General features: G+C 48.2%; 1 protein-coding gene across 4 annotated transcripts in view; it reads right to left on the reverse strand.

The window, feature by feature from the left end:
* Window positions 1-14,891, reverse strand: part of TENM4 (teneurin transmembrane protein 4) — a gene marked incomplete at both ends in the record, with an annotated part of 390,357 nt that overhangs the window by 224,431 nt on the left and 151,035 nt on the right. For 3 of the 4 annotated variants that reach the window (XM_084236342.1, XM_084236340.1, XM_084236339.1), the window contains 3 exons: window positions 491-726; window positions 1,955-2,053; window positions 12,098-12,353. In XM_084236342.1, the coding sequence (XP_084092468.1) occupies window positions 491-726; window positions 1,955-2,053; window positions 12,098-12,353 (591 nt within the window). The remainder of the gene's footprint in view (window positions 1-490; window positions 727-1,954; window positions 2,054-12,097; window positions 12,354-14,891) is intronic. The other variant, XM_084236341.1, reaches the window with a different exon arrangement.

Raw genomic sequence — 14,891 nt, forward strand, 5'->3', positions numbered from 1 at the left:
CCCTCACCCTCAGGCCCGCTGTCCTGGTTTGAGGTTGGCAAAACCCAATTGTTAGCAGTTGCCCTCCAGTACCAGGCATTCCAGCCTCTTCTTGCTTCTCACTGCAGCTGTGTGGTGCCAAGAGGAGAGGCCTCCTACTGACCAGCCTCTCCATCTTGTCACTTTACTGACACGACTCATTGGCATGCGTGACATCACAGAGCACCACTGCAAATGTCAGCCATAGTGTGCCTGCCTCAACGCCATGCATCCTTTGCATGAGAGAGCAGATGCTAAGCTCCCTGTGGTCTAAATGCAGAGGGAGGAGAAGAGGGCCCGAAAAGCGGACTTTACAGTTTGGGGGGGGGCAGGTCAGTCCAACATTCTGGGGCTGCTTGGCTCAACCCTGCTGGCACTGTGTCAGCGTGCTTTCAGTGTCCACAGCTGTCTTAATCACTGCCCTCTGGGCCAAAGGGGAACCAAAGGAAACTGGGGTGAGGGAGGTGCTTACCCACAAAGTAAGCCAGCAGGATGACCAGCGTGGCAGAGATGACGATGGCACTCAGGGCCGCGCACTTCCAGTTACAGTACTTGGAAGGTTTCTTGAGGTTGAAGGCTGGCCGAGCGAAGGTGCTGCGTGGCAGGGGTCGGGGCGGAGGGGAGTACACTGTGCTGGAGGTCAGCGGGTACCCTGGGGAGGTGGTACAGAAGAGCGGGGAGGTGCCTCCTGGCTTGAAGAGGAAGTGCCTGTGGGCGGAGAAAAGCCGGGGAGGGGCGTTAGGGTCTGCCGACTCACCAAGAACCCAAGTCAACCTGGAAGACAGAGGCAGCAGTAGAAGCATGCAGAAGAGCCTGGAGAGAGAGAATCACCACAGAGAAGACAAGAGGGACAGAGAAAGAGACCACGTACCAGAAAACCACACAACAGGGCACACGAAGACACATTTCCACGGAACACGGATGGGAAAGACCTACCCATGAAGAAAACCACCCAAGCCAAGGCAGAAGGTTTACCAACTCGACAGAAGGTGGGTGTTGAGATCCTTTTCCTGGGAAGGGCTGGGGCTGGGATGTAGTCTCTTGGGGGACTGAACTAGCTGTTCTTGGAAGTTACCACAGTAACTTGGAAAGTGTCTAAAGTCCTGTTCTGTACCCTGGAGATAATGGAACCCACATTTTCTTCTTTTTCCGATACCAATGTTGCCAGTGTACCTTGGTTGAGGAATGGATTATGTTTCTTTTTAAAGGGGGTTGAGAGAGGTGGGAGCCAAGGAACCATCACTAAGTCCTGCCATGGTTAAGAGTCCCTGAGTGGTTGTTACACAGCCAACGGCAGCAAATGCCTTTGAAACACTCTACCTAGGAGCCAGATGGCTGCCTGCCAAGCCCGCAGTAAAAGCTATGTGTGAGCACAGCCGGGCAACTGCACCTTACAGCCCAGCGACAGCCCGAGGGCAGTGTGGTCATGGCTAAGCACATGGTTTTGGCCAAACTGGGTGTCAGGAGATCCTGCGCACCTTGGCTTTAACCATGGCCATAGGAAGATCTGTACACAGCCTGGGAAATGGGTGCATTTGCTGGCACTGCAATCCCCCAAAATCTTAGGGGAATCTTGTACCCTCCTGGGGTACAAGATCCCTCAGGCCACAGAATCCATACCCAGGGCCAGAATCCACACAACACAGGACCTGTGCTACACAGAAATTGCTACACATGAGATGGCTTTCAGAATGGCAGAGGCAGCCGATGAGATGCCAGGAACTACATATTAACATGACGGCTGTTAATATGCTGGGGGACAGGGTATTCCCAAGGATAAACTCTTGCGAGTTGAACATGGACTTGGGGATGGGCATGCAACATGGCATCATCACTTCCCTCAGGAGGTCCCAGGGAAAGGTCTCAGGGTCTGCATGCAAGTGCAGGAGACGCGGGGAGCGCACACAGAGGGGAGCAGCATGGGGATGTCACCTACCCGTCACTGTAAGCCCCATCATGGCGGGAGGCGCTGAGAATGTCCATCTCAATGAGGTTGTCCTGCAATGTCCCTAGGAATGGCTGCTTGCCTAGGTTTCTACGCACAGATGGAGACATGAACGAAGCAATGAGTCATGCATCGATGAAGGGGGGGTAGAGAAACACACAAAGTGGCTGCCCCGTGCAGTTGTGCTGGAGGCCAGCGGGACACAGTTTCCAGGTGACCGGTCGGTGTGAAAGCCATGTGGGCAAGGGGTCTGGCTGGCACAGACCGTCCAAAGGAACTTTCTCGCTACAAACCTGAATGTTTGGCAGTTGCAGGCATCAAATCACAGCTCCCACTGATGGGGACTGATTACATCTCAGGCGCTGAGCTCAGCAGGTTACAGCATTTATCTCGAATCTCTGAAACAGGCTATTCAAGAAAGCCAGGGCCACCCCCACCTAACAGATGAGGAAACTGAGATGTGGGCAGGTAACGGGAATTGCCAAGGCCACCAGCAAGCAAGGCTAAAAACGGGAATTTGAGCTTGGATATACCTTGTTCTAAAGCTTGTGCTTTCTCCTCTGCTTGATATACTGGCTGTGCCTCCTTAAATAATAGTTAGAGGCATTTGTCTTACGAGTCCAAAGATAGAAGCAAGTCAAGCATTTTGGGCTACATTCTTTTAAAGTGATGGTTCTTAAATCAGCAGAAGCATCAATCACTGGAGAGCTGTGCATTGCTGAGGCCACCCCGCAATCCCCGCCCCCTCCCCGAGTCTGAGCCAGTCGGTGGAGAGGGTTCCTGAGACTCTGCATGTCCCTTCGAGCCCCCAGGTTGATACTGATGGTTATTGGGAGTGTGACGATCCCTTAGCAGTGCAAGGACAGGGGGGCTGACAAATTAGTGAGGATGGTGTCCCACCGATGACAGAAGGGGAGGCTCCTCTGTCTCTCCAAATGTTGAGGGCAGTGCATAATTTTCTAGCATTTTTCCCAATTTCTAATCAGAATGAGGCTAGACATACTAGCCCGTTGGGGTCTCAACCGTGCCTGCATCATCACACTCAGTGCACTGGGGCCTGTTTTCTGATATTTTCAAGCCTGTTGCCTCCTTACTTGAAAACCCCACAATGAATCATTTTGAACAAACTGGAGGGGTGTCAGCCAGCCACTTGCACCCAAGGGACTGTAGAAAGCTAACTCTTGGGTCCAGCCATGCCAGGGGACCTTCCTTCCTTTCATCTTCTGTCGTGTCTGAACCCATAAAACTCAAATTCAATTCTTTTCTGCTACTGTCTCGCTGTGTAACTTTGGCTAAGAATCTTACCCTTTCCTAATCTTCATCTATAAAATGAGGACAATACTAAGCTCACAAGGATACTGTCGGACCAACTGGGTAACACTGGAAGACTTTTTGAGGGCTAACCAAATATTACAGAAGTGCAAATGCTAAATATAATAGCTGTGACCTACCCTACATCTACTGAATCTATTTCCTATTGTAGGAGCTCTGCAACCACTATCTAATGTAAATCTTATTCCTCTTACAAACACAGTACTATCATCTTTGTTTTGTGGGCTGGTAAAGCAAGGTTCAGAAGTAACTTTTCTGAAGCCCAATCATAAAGGAAGCAGGAAGCTGAGACAGGAGCTGGATGTGTTGGACCCCCAGCCTCATAACCCGTGTCACTGTCCAGTCCCTTGGAGGCCTTGTAGGCAAAGTGAGTAAGGGCTGTAGGCACTATCTTGAAGTGCTATTTTGTTAACATTCCCAGAGACAGTGAGAGCACAAGGCAACACTGATTTGGCCTCTGAGAAAGGCAGTGGGGGTGGGGCCTTCCCTTGGAGAGAACCCTAAAGAGTGTCGGGAGGCCTGGGTAGCAGGCATTACAGGTTATATCAATGGCCCCGGTGTCTCTTCCAGTGCCTGGGGTGTGGAACCCCTTGGTGGCCTTGTTTCTGACCCCAGGCAGGTGGCCTCACAATAGTAGGCCACAACCTCCTCTTGGTAGAGGAGGTTCAGATAGGTTCTAGCTAAGATTTTGCTTTAACTTGCCTGACTAGCCGTCCCCCAGCAGGGATCATTCTCTTTTCACCCAAATATAGATCTCCCGCCCCACTCTTGCCAATCCCCCCAGACCTCTGCACTGCTTTGTTTACCTTACTGCACTAGGCACATGCACACCCACCCACCCACCCTATACATGTACATAGAAACATACATATTTTTTTCCTAATTTAGTTTCATGAGGGCAGAAGTCGTACTGTCTTACTTGTTCACTGCCCAAGTGCCCAGAATCTAGAAGAGTGCCTGGTACAAGACAGCAGGCACTTAATAAATACCTGCTGAGTACTGTGAACGAGGTTGGATACAAAAGGAACTGTGTCCGGCATACTGGAATCTGCAATCAGTGCTTAATTGAGGGCAGCACAGGTGGTGTTTTATTATTATTTCCTCCACTCCCTGAATTTCAGGAGGGAATTGTGGGTCTCGCTATAGTGCACATGGGCCAGCCTGAGCAGGCCCTAACCATCCTTGCACAGAGGGTCTGTGGGGCTGGGGGGCTGGAGAAGAGTTCTTGCCACCGCCCTGGCCCTGAGCCTGGGTGCACCGGGAGTCTTGGGCTGTGCTCTCAGTCACTCAAATCATCACAAAACCCATCGTAAACAAACAAACAAATATATTCAGAGAAGAAAAAGACAGAAAGGATAAAGATCACAATGTTAACAGTGGGGATTTTCCAGTATCTGGATCAAGCATGATTTTTCTTTTTAATTTAACTAAAGAACGTTATTTAAAAAGGAGAGGGAGCAGACAATTATCTCCTAAAAGTAAAGCCCCATTGGGACAAAGGAAAAGGCAATGCAACAGAACAAAGGGTTTCTAGAGTGACAGGGTAGACAATTTCCTAAAAGCGCTTCCACACTCATGCTATTCAGATATTAATCATTTTGATCACTCGGGAATTTGAGCACTTGCTGAAAATGTTGCCTCTTCAGAGTGCTACTATTGCCTTCAAATAACTTTATTCTGTACTTTTGAAACTTAGTTCTGGGTCAAATGATCAGGCTCATTTGACTGATGAGGAAGCTGAGAACCAGAGAGACACGAGTCTGCTCCTCAACACCCAGTAAGTCCACGGCAGAGCTGAAACTAAAGCCCAGTGTCCTGATGCCCAGTTCAAGGTTCCCCCAAATTTCCTGTCTACCTCTCACCCCAACACTCTCAGTTTCCAGTTCTTCTGGGAAAGAAGTTACAAGATTTCCTGCCAGGGACCCTGAGCTGCTGAGTCCTCCGCGGGTCACAGTCCCGCGTGGTCTCCAGGTCACTGCTGCTGGGAGCTCAGGGAAGACACCTGATTCATTTGATCCTCACAGTGGTGGGCATTGTTATGCCATCTTGCAGAGAGACAAACTGGGCCCAGACTATGCATACTATCTGGTCCCAGATCAAAAGGCAATGAAAAGAGAGCAAGATGGGACTCACACCCAGGCTCTCCCACCTCACAGCCTCCAGCTGCCTCTCAGAAGAGTCACTGAGAACTTGGAGACAGGGACTGAAGCCCAGTCTGTGATGCTCTGAAAGTTTTTCTTGGAGTGCGAAAGAAACTGGGCCCTTGTTAGGCCCCAGGGGAGGCCGTGGGATAGTCTCTGAGTTGTCTGAAGTAGGGGCTTCCAGATCCATCTCTCTGATTGAAGGCAGGCTGACCTTACCTCCTAAGGGTAAAACAAATGTCTCTGGGGCAGGCAGTGGCCAGGAAGCTGTAGTGACCACTAGTACTTGGGGACTTCCCTGTTCCACAACCCCTATTCCTACAATAGCATGCTGTCCTGCATAGTGATTTGTCCACAAAGCCCTGGGACAGCCACCTAGTGGGGCAGGACAGGTATCCCACATCCTGTTCCTAAGACCCCAAGGTGTGCAGGGGGTCAGAGACTGGGCCAAGGCCACACAGAGTCAGTATGGAGCTAGCATATAAACAAATGAAAGGACAGAGAAACACACAAAAAAACGCAGCTCTGCAGGCTGCTATCCTTCCAAGAGGCCAATGCCCTCATGGTGATCTCTTGTTTAAAAGATGCTATGACTACTCACCCAAGAGGCCAATGCCCTCATGGTGCTCTCTTGTTTAAAAGATGCTATGACTTCTGCCACCCCCAGATTTTTTGTGGAGAGAAGCACAACCTCCTTTTCATGTAACTTAGGGCTCTCTACTACTGATCCCTCTTTGTTGTCATCTCTGTAGGCCCCCTCTGCTTCCCCTTTAGATACAACTCTTACTCATCTCTCCCAAATACTAAGCTTTCTCCTGGCTCTATGCCTTTGCACAATTGTCCCACATATCTCAGAATTCCTTTCTTCCCTGGAAATTCCTAGTAACTCATCCAAGAAGCTACCATTAATCATCAGAGAGGTAGCATAGTGCAGTGTTTGGGGCATGGGCTAGGCAGCCATGCAGATCCTCGTGGATGCCACTTACTAGCTATGGTGTCTTATGCAACTAACTTCTTTTCTGTGCTTCAGATACTTCATGTTTAAGATGAGAATAAGAACACTACCTACATGTGCAAAAACCCGTAAGATGGGTGCAGCAGACCTTTCCTGACTCACCCTCTTCTCCCCTCAGCAGTGTATTTTAGTCAATCTGCCTGTTCTGTTCCCCACTCTGTCTCTGGTGACTCCTCTCACCCCCACATCTCTGGCCTGTACCCAGTTCTTATATGCATAAATAAATAAAACTTTAAAAAAAAAAAACAACTGTAAGATGGTAGTCCTGACTGCTGTCCTTTGAAAGGTCGGCTTATAAGGATGACTCTTGGCTGGTGTCTGGGAACTCAGGTTTCTGGAGGGTTCCCACCATTAGCTGTGCCTAAACTCTGTACAAACAATATAGGTTATGCTGCTTCCTTCTGGGAATCTGGAATCTGTGTACTTGCCAGGCAGGAGGTGTAGAGTCACAAGTCCCCAGTAAAACTCCAGAGCCCTGGGATGAAAGCTTACAAGAACGTCCAGTAAGGGCTCAGTGCGTGGTGCTGTGATTGTTACTTTATGTTCCCAAGCAGAGGGTAGCGAGCCCCTCTCTGCTCTCGTACTCGCTCATTCAGAACATTACCCACAGAGCCCAGTCTCCTTTCATTCATTCACAGGGTTACTTCCCTCACTAGACCTGAGGTGGGTCTTATGCATGTTTGTGACTGAATCACCAAATGACAGAGATGACTGTCCATCCTGACCCCCTACAAGCTCAGGGATTGGCGTGGCCCCCCAGAAGGCACTGTCGAGCCACACCAGAGCTGGGTGGAGACTACCAGGATGGCCTCCCATCTCTGCGGGTGGGCAGGGATGTTGCTCAGCTTCAATGTGACCACAAAGTGGCCCCGAGCTCCCAAACCAGGCCTGAGACGAGATGAGCTGTAGCTGAGGTCTGGCAGCCTCCTGCTCTGGCTTCCCCTTCAACAGGAGCCTGGCGCGTCATTAATCAGATAGTCCCTGTGAAATCAATTAAGAACCTGACACTGCACTGTGAAAGAAGTGGATCAGGGTTTAGGGACCCTGAACACATGGTTCCCACCAGGACGGAGCACAGTTGCTCCTGTGGGGCTTAAAGCACCATCTTGGCCTAGCTCTAGGGATCACTGGCAGGCCCATCTCCTCCCTGGGAGGCTCAGTTACCTTCGGGGAGCGCTATCAGCAAGTAGGACACAGATTAGGAGCAGGTTCATCAAGTCCTTGTGCTCCTTCGTCCTTCTGCTAGCCTTTCTTTTCCTGCCAGCATAAAATCTAAATCCCTCCTGGTCATTCTACCAGCTGCCATGGTATTTGCTTAGCTTTTTATTTTTGACTCAGTTTAACAATTAGGGAAGGGCCTGTGATAGTTTCTCTAGGGCTGCTCTGCCTTTGTTCAGGCTATGCCTCCCTTGGGACTTCTTTTCCTCTGCCCCCGACCCCAGCCCAATCTGGAGGCCATGGTTGCTCTATAAGCCACAAAGCACCAAGTCCACTGAGCAGTCTCCCCTTTCCTCACTCAAATCTCACTCAATACTGTGCCATCAGGGCCTCCCTGGTGGCACAAGGGGTTAAGCACTGCACTATGAAGCAATCCACAGCCTCTGCAGCATGAGTTCCACCCCCGGCCGGCCAGGGAGCTACCTACATGATGCAGCAGACCTCTCCTGACTCGCCCGCTGCTCCCCTCAGCAGTGTATTTCAGTCAGTCTGCCTGTTCTGTTCCCCACTCTCTCTGGTGAATCTTCTCAGCCCCCCAGACCTCTGGCCTGCACCCCAGCTCTTGTATGCATAAATAAATCTTAAAAAAAAAAAAAAGTCTGTGCCATCAGACATTCACTTCACCTGTAGAAGAATAATTATCAAGTAACCATCCCACAGCAAGCCCTGGATGCTTGCTGGGGAGACCGAGGCAATTAAAACAGCGCATTCCTTTTACAGCTTGATCACAGCACTTACCCTACTGCAAGACTCTGTTCTCTTTAATGTCCTACCAGCCGTGCTCACAGTAGGCACTCAGTGGCTATTTACTGAACAAGTACTACGTGGTAAGCTGAGCACTTACTGTGGATTAGACACTCTCTTCCAAAATGGCTACATGGCCTCATGAGGCAGGGGCAGGGTGGTGGATTACAGGGGGTAGAAAATTCTTGACACTTCTCCCTTTGAGAAGTGGCATCTATTGTTCCTCCCCTGGAAGCCAGCTGGCCTAAAACTGCTTTGACAAAAACATGGGCAGAAGTGACCCTATGTCAGCTCTATGGGCTTTAGGAGGATCAGCAGTTTCTGTAGCAGTGCTGTGAAGCCTGGAGCCACTGGGTCTGAAGTACACAAGTCCCTGTGGGGAAGACCATGGTGGAGAGACACTGAGACCACATTAGAGGGAGAGGAGCCCCGCTGAGCACCCTTTTCAGCCATCTGCCCAAGGTGGGAGACAGGTGAGTGAGGCCATATTGGAGCCTCCAGACTAGTCCAGCTGGCAGTTAATGCCACTGACTGACCCCAATCAATAGCATGTGGGGCAAAAATAAAAAAAACTCAGCCCTGCTGAGCACCTCCTGAACTTCTGACTCTCTGTATAAAATCATCTGGTGGTTTAAGCCATTAAGTTTTGGAGTAGTCTCTTATTATAATCAAAACTGGAAATAACTATTGTTTGCTCCATTTTAGATATAAAGAAATACAAGGTCTAGGTCCACAGTTAGTGAGCACTAAGGTGGGCTTTGCACAGAGGATGTGACTGTGCTCTGAACAAGTCACTACTGTGACCAAACCATTGCTTATGCCCACTGAACACCAGGATCAGACTTCCTCAAAGGAGACAAGAGGTTTGACCTACTATTTCCTCCTATGACTTCCCACTTACCTCCTCTGGTGTGTAGGGTCTCTATAAGTATTTTCTGAATGACATTTTTTCCTTGCTGGGTTGATATGGAAAGCAGATGTATATGAAAATAAAAGGTATATGTATGTGTTTTTTTTGGGGGGGTAGCTTTTATAGCTTTGAATGGCAGACACTCTGCTGTGTGCCCTCACATGCTATTTTACTGACTTCTTAAGCTGAAAGATATGAATTCTTATACCAGTTTATAGATGGGAAATCAAGGTTCAGGAATGTTCTAGAACCTGCCTGGTTAGTAAGTTTGCAAGCCAAGGTAGGAATTCAGGTCCACCTGACTCTGAAGTTCCTATTCTGCCTATCTCACTGAGATGTGACTTGCAAGTCTACCTGCCAGACTTGTTATTTATCCCTTTTAAAATGCCCCTTGTTAGCTTTGTGCCATCAACCAGTTACAGTCAATATTAAGATTCAGAATTCTGGTTGTGTTAGCCACACTCCCCCCCCCACCCCAGTGTTTTAGGCTACCTTTACGTGCACAGAACTCTGGGGTCACTGACAAAGACTACCTCAAACATTTCACGTGGGTCTTGAAGAATAAGTAGGACCAAGGAGCAAAGAGAGCAACTCTGCAGAGAGCTGTGTAATAGCATATGCAAAGGCACAGGGACACAAAAGGACTGAGGACTTGGAGGAGGCTGCTAATCACAGACATATGTACACTCTCATCCATGTATTGAACATGAAATGTGTATGTAATTATGTTATATATATATGTAGACATATGCATAAATGGTGTATATGAGTTTATGCCAACATGTTACAATGGTTACTATTGGCAGTAGATATGGATCATTTCCTTTTCATGCTTAAGCATTCCCATTTCCTAACTGTTCTACAATGAACATTGATTTTCTTGAAAAATAAAGATGAAAGCCAATGAAGCTCCATGTGTCTTGAGTGATGGATGTGCAAGGACAGAGGACCAAAAAGGCAGGTAAGAAGCAGTTGATGAGGCAAGGGAGTCAAGCTGGGATCATGTTCTCATGCATCTCAAACTATTAGGAAAATTTCCCTGCTGCTCCTCCTCTACGTTCCTTTCTTTCAAAAAAACAAAACACAGTTCTTGTATAAAATAAATAAAAACAAAACAAAACAAAAACCACACAAAAAACCCTGAAGAATCATCCACTTTGAATCTTAAGTGAGAAAAATGAACATCTAAGTAGAGGGAGTGGCCATTGTGTTCCATGCAGAGAATTAGAACCATCGACTCTTTGCTGGTTTCTTTTGGCCACATGCAGTCATTCAATAAGCACATTGGACATAATGGAGATCTGATTAGGCTCCTCCGGGTGAGCTGACATACAATTATCTGACTGCACTGATGAGAGCAAAGGAGGCACATAGGGAAAGTCACACATGGTTTTAAAGGCTGTCCACTGAAACATAGTCATTAAGACACTGAAAGGGGCGGAGGGTGGGACATGTCTCGGAGAAATTTGCTGTTGGCAAAGTGATTCTACAGGTTTAAAATGGCACAAAGGATGCTGATTTCTCTCACTGAGCAACAGAAGCTCAATGTATGACTATCAGTTACATGCCACGCAGAGTCGGCCGGCTGTGCTTTCTGTGTTTAGATTAATTTCACTTCCTTAGACGTGGTATGAGCTCTGTCCTCTCCACTGATAATGAGCAGGGATTTGAGGAAATCAAATCTATGTTTCCCACTAGTTTAAGAGATAGGGTAGAAGATGAAGAAGCGCCGGCCTTGGACACTTCATCTTCAGTTAGAGGGAAAGGCTGTGCTCCCCAAAGTCCGTACTGCTTATCTCAGAGTGGTAGGATTATGGGTAAATCTCATTTTCATCTCTGTATTTTTCCGCATTTTCTCTAGTGACTTTGTATGGCTTTTGTAATCATAAAAATTATTTCCATTTTACGAAAGTAGTGGTTGAGCGGAGGGGAGGAGAATGGTGACAGGACTGAGCTGAAGAAAGCAATCTCCAGGTTGGAAGAAGGGAGAGGCAGAGGGATCCAGGAGAGAGTGGAAGAAGGTGGCTGTGGTGCAGGGGCCAGCACTGCCCACAGAATCAGGGCTCACATCTTAGCCGTGCATCAGGAGCCTGTGTCTCTGGAGCTAGTCACCTACCCTCTCTGATTCTCAGCTTCTGAGACTCCCGAATAATAATAATCCCACTTCTTGAAGATGTGAGGACATCACATGATGAGGATGAAAGCCGTGTAACCAAAAGTGGATGTACCAGTGTTAGGGATTATTTGGCCTTTAGGTATAAAGGGGCTAGGACAGCAGGGTGGATGGGCAGAATGAGTGGAGGGGAGAATGGAGGACAATGGAGGAGCAGGACAGAAAGAGTATTCACTGAGCACCCAGCACAGGCCAGGCAGGCCCTCCCAGGCATAAGGTGACCAAACAAAGGGACAAGCAGAGGCACAGGCCCAAATCAAACACTGACCTGGTCCTCTCTCTGCCACATCCCTGTGCCAGACACACACACACACACACACAGGCTCTCATCTCCTTCTGCAACAGCCCTCCCCACTGTGTACACAAGGAAAGTGGCTACAGTGGGGTTAGCCACTTGACCAAAGTCATACCTTGTAGGCGGTAGGGAGCCCTGGAGGGTGGGCTGGAATCCCAAGCCCAAGCTCTTTGTCCTGTGTCCCACCGCCCCTCTCTCTGGCAGCCTGTGCACCAGGCCCAACTTCCCTGGTCAAGTGGGCACACAAGGGTGCCAGTAGAACCCAGGGTCCCCCCACCGCCCCCTGCCCTCCAGCTCGCACCGCACCTGGTCTCCAGCGGGATGTTGCTGTTGAGCAGCCAGTTGTCCTGGGCGTGGGCCGGCTCCGGGGCGCCACCGGCAGGGGGCTCTCCGGAGAGCGAGGGGTCGGTGGGGGCCGGGCTGGGGTTGCTCCTCGGGGTGAAGTTGCCCCGGTTCAGGGAGTTAATGGAGGCCGCGTGGTGCTGGCTGGGGGTGTGGGCGTGTGAGAGCGGTGGCGGCGGGGTCCGGAGCCGCGAGTGGTTCTGCAGGCCGCCCGGGTGATCTAGGGCACAGACATGGGTCAGCTGGCGCGCCAGGCCACGCCAGCGCGGGCCCTGCCGGGTCACACACAGTACACATTCAAGGAGATTCGGCACAGGTATTTACTGAGCACCTATTATTCTAGGGGCTGGGCATACATCAATGAATAAACAGACAAAATTTCCTGTCCCCTTTGAGCACAGATTCTAGTAAAAGAGAGACAATAAATAAGATTTTTAAAGACTAGCCACCCGAGTCACCAGCTGCACTTTCTGATACATTGGGGAGGTAGGTTCCAGTGTGCCTGAGACTGGCAGCTCCACAGCACTTGGGAATTGGTTAGAAATTAAAAATCTCCAGCCCTGCCACAGGCTTACTGAATCTTACATCCTTCGGCTGACCCAGCAATCTGGTTTCACAAACTCTCCAGGTAATTCTGATGGATGCTAAAATTTGAGAACCACTATATATATATATATATATAACGATACATAATAAACAAAACAAACAAGGTAAGTAAAATACCTACTTTACTGAGATGGCGATAAATCTGAGAATGCATAAAGCCAGGAAGAGGCTTACGGCCTGTGGATGTAGGGGCAGTGGTGAAGTTTTAGCTCAGGGAGAAGGTGACTTGTGTCCAAGGCATGAGCCATGCTGTATGGGACAGGATTAAACACAACAGTGTGCTGGGCACTGTCCCCAGCCCTCTCTGTGTGTCAGTCAGCTATTGCTCACAACCCACTGCAGAGTGGGTCCTGTTTTTAACCCCATTTTACAGATGAAGGAATTCAGATAAATTTTATTTACTCCCTTCAACTATATGGAGTTAACAGGTATTATTTGTCACCAAATTTATAGAAGAAAAACTGAGATAAGGTAAGTTGCCCAAGGGCACAAGGCTAAATGGATGTTACATATTTACAAAGAGAGTCAAGTTTTCAGGGATGACATAAATCAGACAAGCCCTGTGGGTAAATATGAATGACTATTCACCCTAAACTATGCTCATTGAGATTCTCGGTTTTCGGCATGGAGGAAATGATGGGGGTGAAGAAGTCAGGAAACTGGATTCTGTTCTAAATTCATTAACTACATGGTCATTCGTACATGCTGTGTTGGTGCTCATCCCCCAAGCCCAACCCCTCAGGGTGATGGGATTTGGAGGTTGGGTCTTGGGAGATAGGTTTAGATGAGGACAGAAGAGTGGGGTCCTCATGATGGGATTAGTGCCTTTCTAAGAAGAGACAAGAGAGTTAGCTTGTGCGCTCCTCCACGTGAGGACACAGCAAGAAGCCAGCCATCTGCAAACTAGGGAGAGGGTTCTTCCCGGAAACCAAATCTACTGGCACCCTGACCTTGGCCAAACTTTCGGCCTCCGGAACTGTGAGAAATAAATGTTTGTTGTTTTAAGTCACCCAGTCCATGGTAGTTTGCTTTAGCAATCCAAACTGACTAAGACAGAAATTGGTATTTAAAAATGTGATGCTATAACAAATACCTAAAATGTGAAAGCAGCCTTGGAACTGGGTAACGGGTAGAGTCTGGAAGAGTTTTGAGGCCCTGGCTAGAAAAAAGCCTTTATTGCTGTGAAGAGGCTTTTTAAGGTGATTCTGGTGAGATCTCAGAAAGAGAAATGTGAGAGAAAGCTTCCATCATAGAGATTACATAAATAATTATGTACAGAATGCAGGTAGAGGTGTGGACATTAAAGACAATTCTGATGAGGTCTCAGGCAAAAACGAGGACCTTATTACTGGGCAGTGGAGAAAAGGTCATCTTTCTTAAAAAGTGGCAAAGAACTTAGCTGAACTGCGTGTGTTCCAGTGTTTTGTGGAAGACAGAACTTGGGAGTGTTGAAATTGGATAGTTAGCTGAGAAGACTTCTGAGCCAAGTGTTGAAGGAGCCTCTTGCTTCCTATTGATGCTTATAATAAAATGTGAGAGGAGAGAAATGAACTGAAGAAGGAATTGTTAAGCTCCAAGAAACCATAACTTAAAGATCTGAAAAATTCTCATCTGTCCATATAGCATAAAAATATGAAAGCATGTATGAAAGAATACACCAATGGTGGGGGTGGCAGACCGTTTGCTAAATGACTAATACAGAGGTGAACCCTGGACCTAATTAACCACCCCAGAAGGAAACACTATCAGTTTGAACTGAAGAGGACAGAGATGGAGTGGAAGAGGACAGTCATAGTTCTTAGAATTGACAGGATGGGACAATAAAGCTATTTAGCCTTAAACTTCTTCAAGAAAAGGAAAGGCTAGTTGGAAGGTGATTCAGAGATCATCATTGCCATAGTTTTGGTTTCAAACAGCCTAAGACAACCATGGAGATGTCAATTAACCTTAGTTTTTCATCTGTAAAATGGGAGGGCGGTTTATTTAGGGAGTCACAGAACCACAATGATTTCAAATGAGGCCATCAGAGGCAAGGACCTTTTTTTTGAAATTCAGTTTTCAAAGTATTCTGCTTTATTTGTTCCTCAGGAGGATCCTGCATTGCACAGAGGAGACTTTTAGTCAATGAGAATGGGATTCAAACCAGGGTGGG

This window comes from Talpa europaea (assembly GCF_964194135.1).
Source record: "Talpa europaea genome assembly, chromosome: 1".
In the NCBI taxonomy this organism is placed as follows: Eukaryota; Metazoa; Chordata; class Mammalia; order Eulipotyphla; family Talpidae; genus Talpa; species Talpa europaea.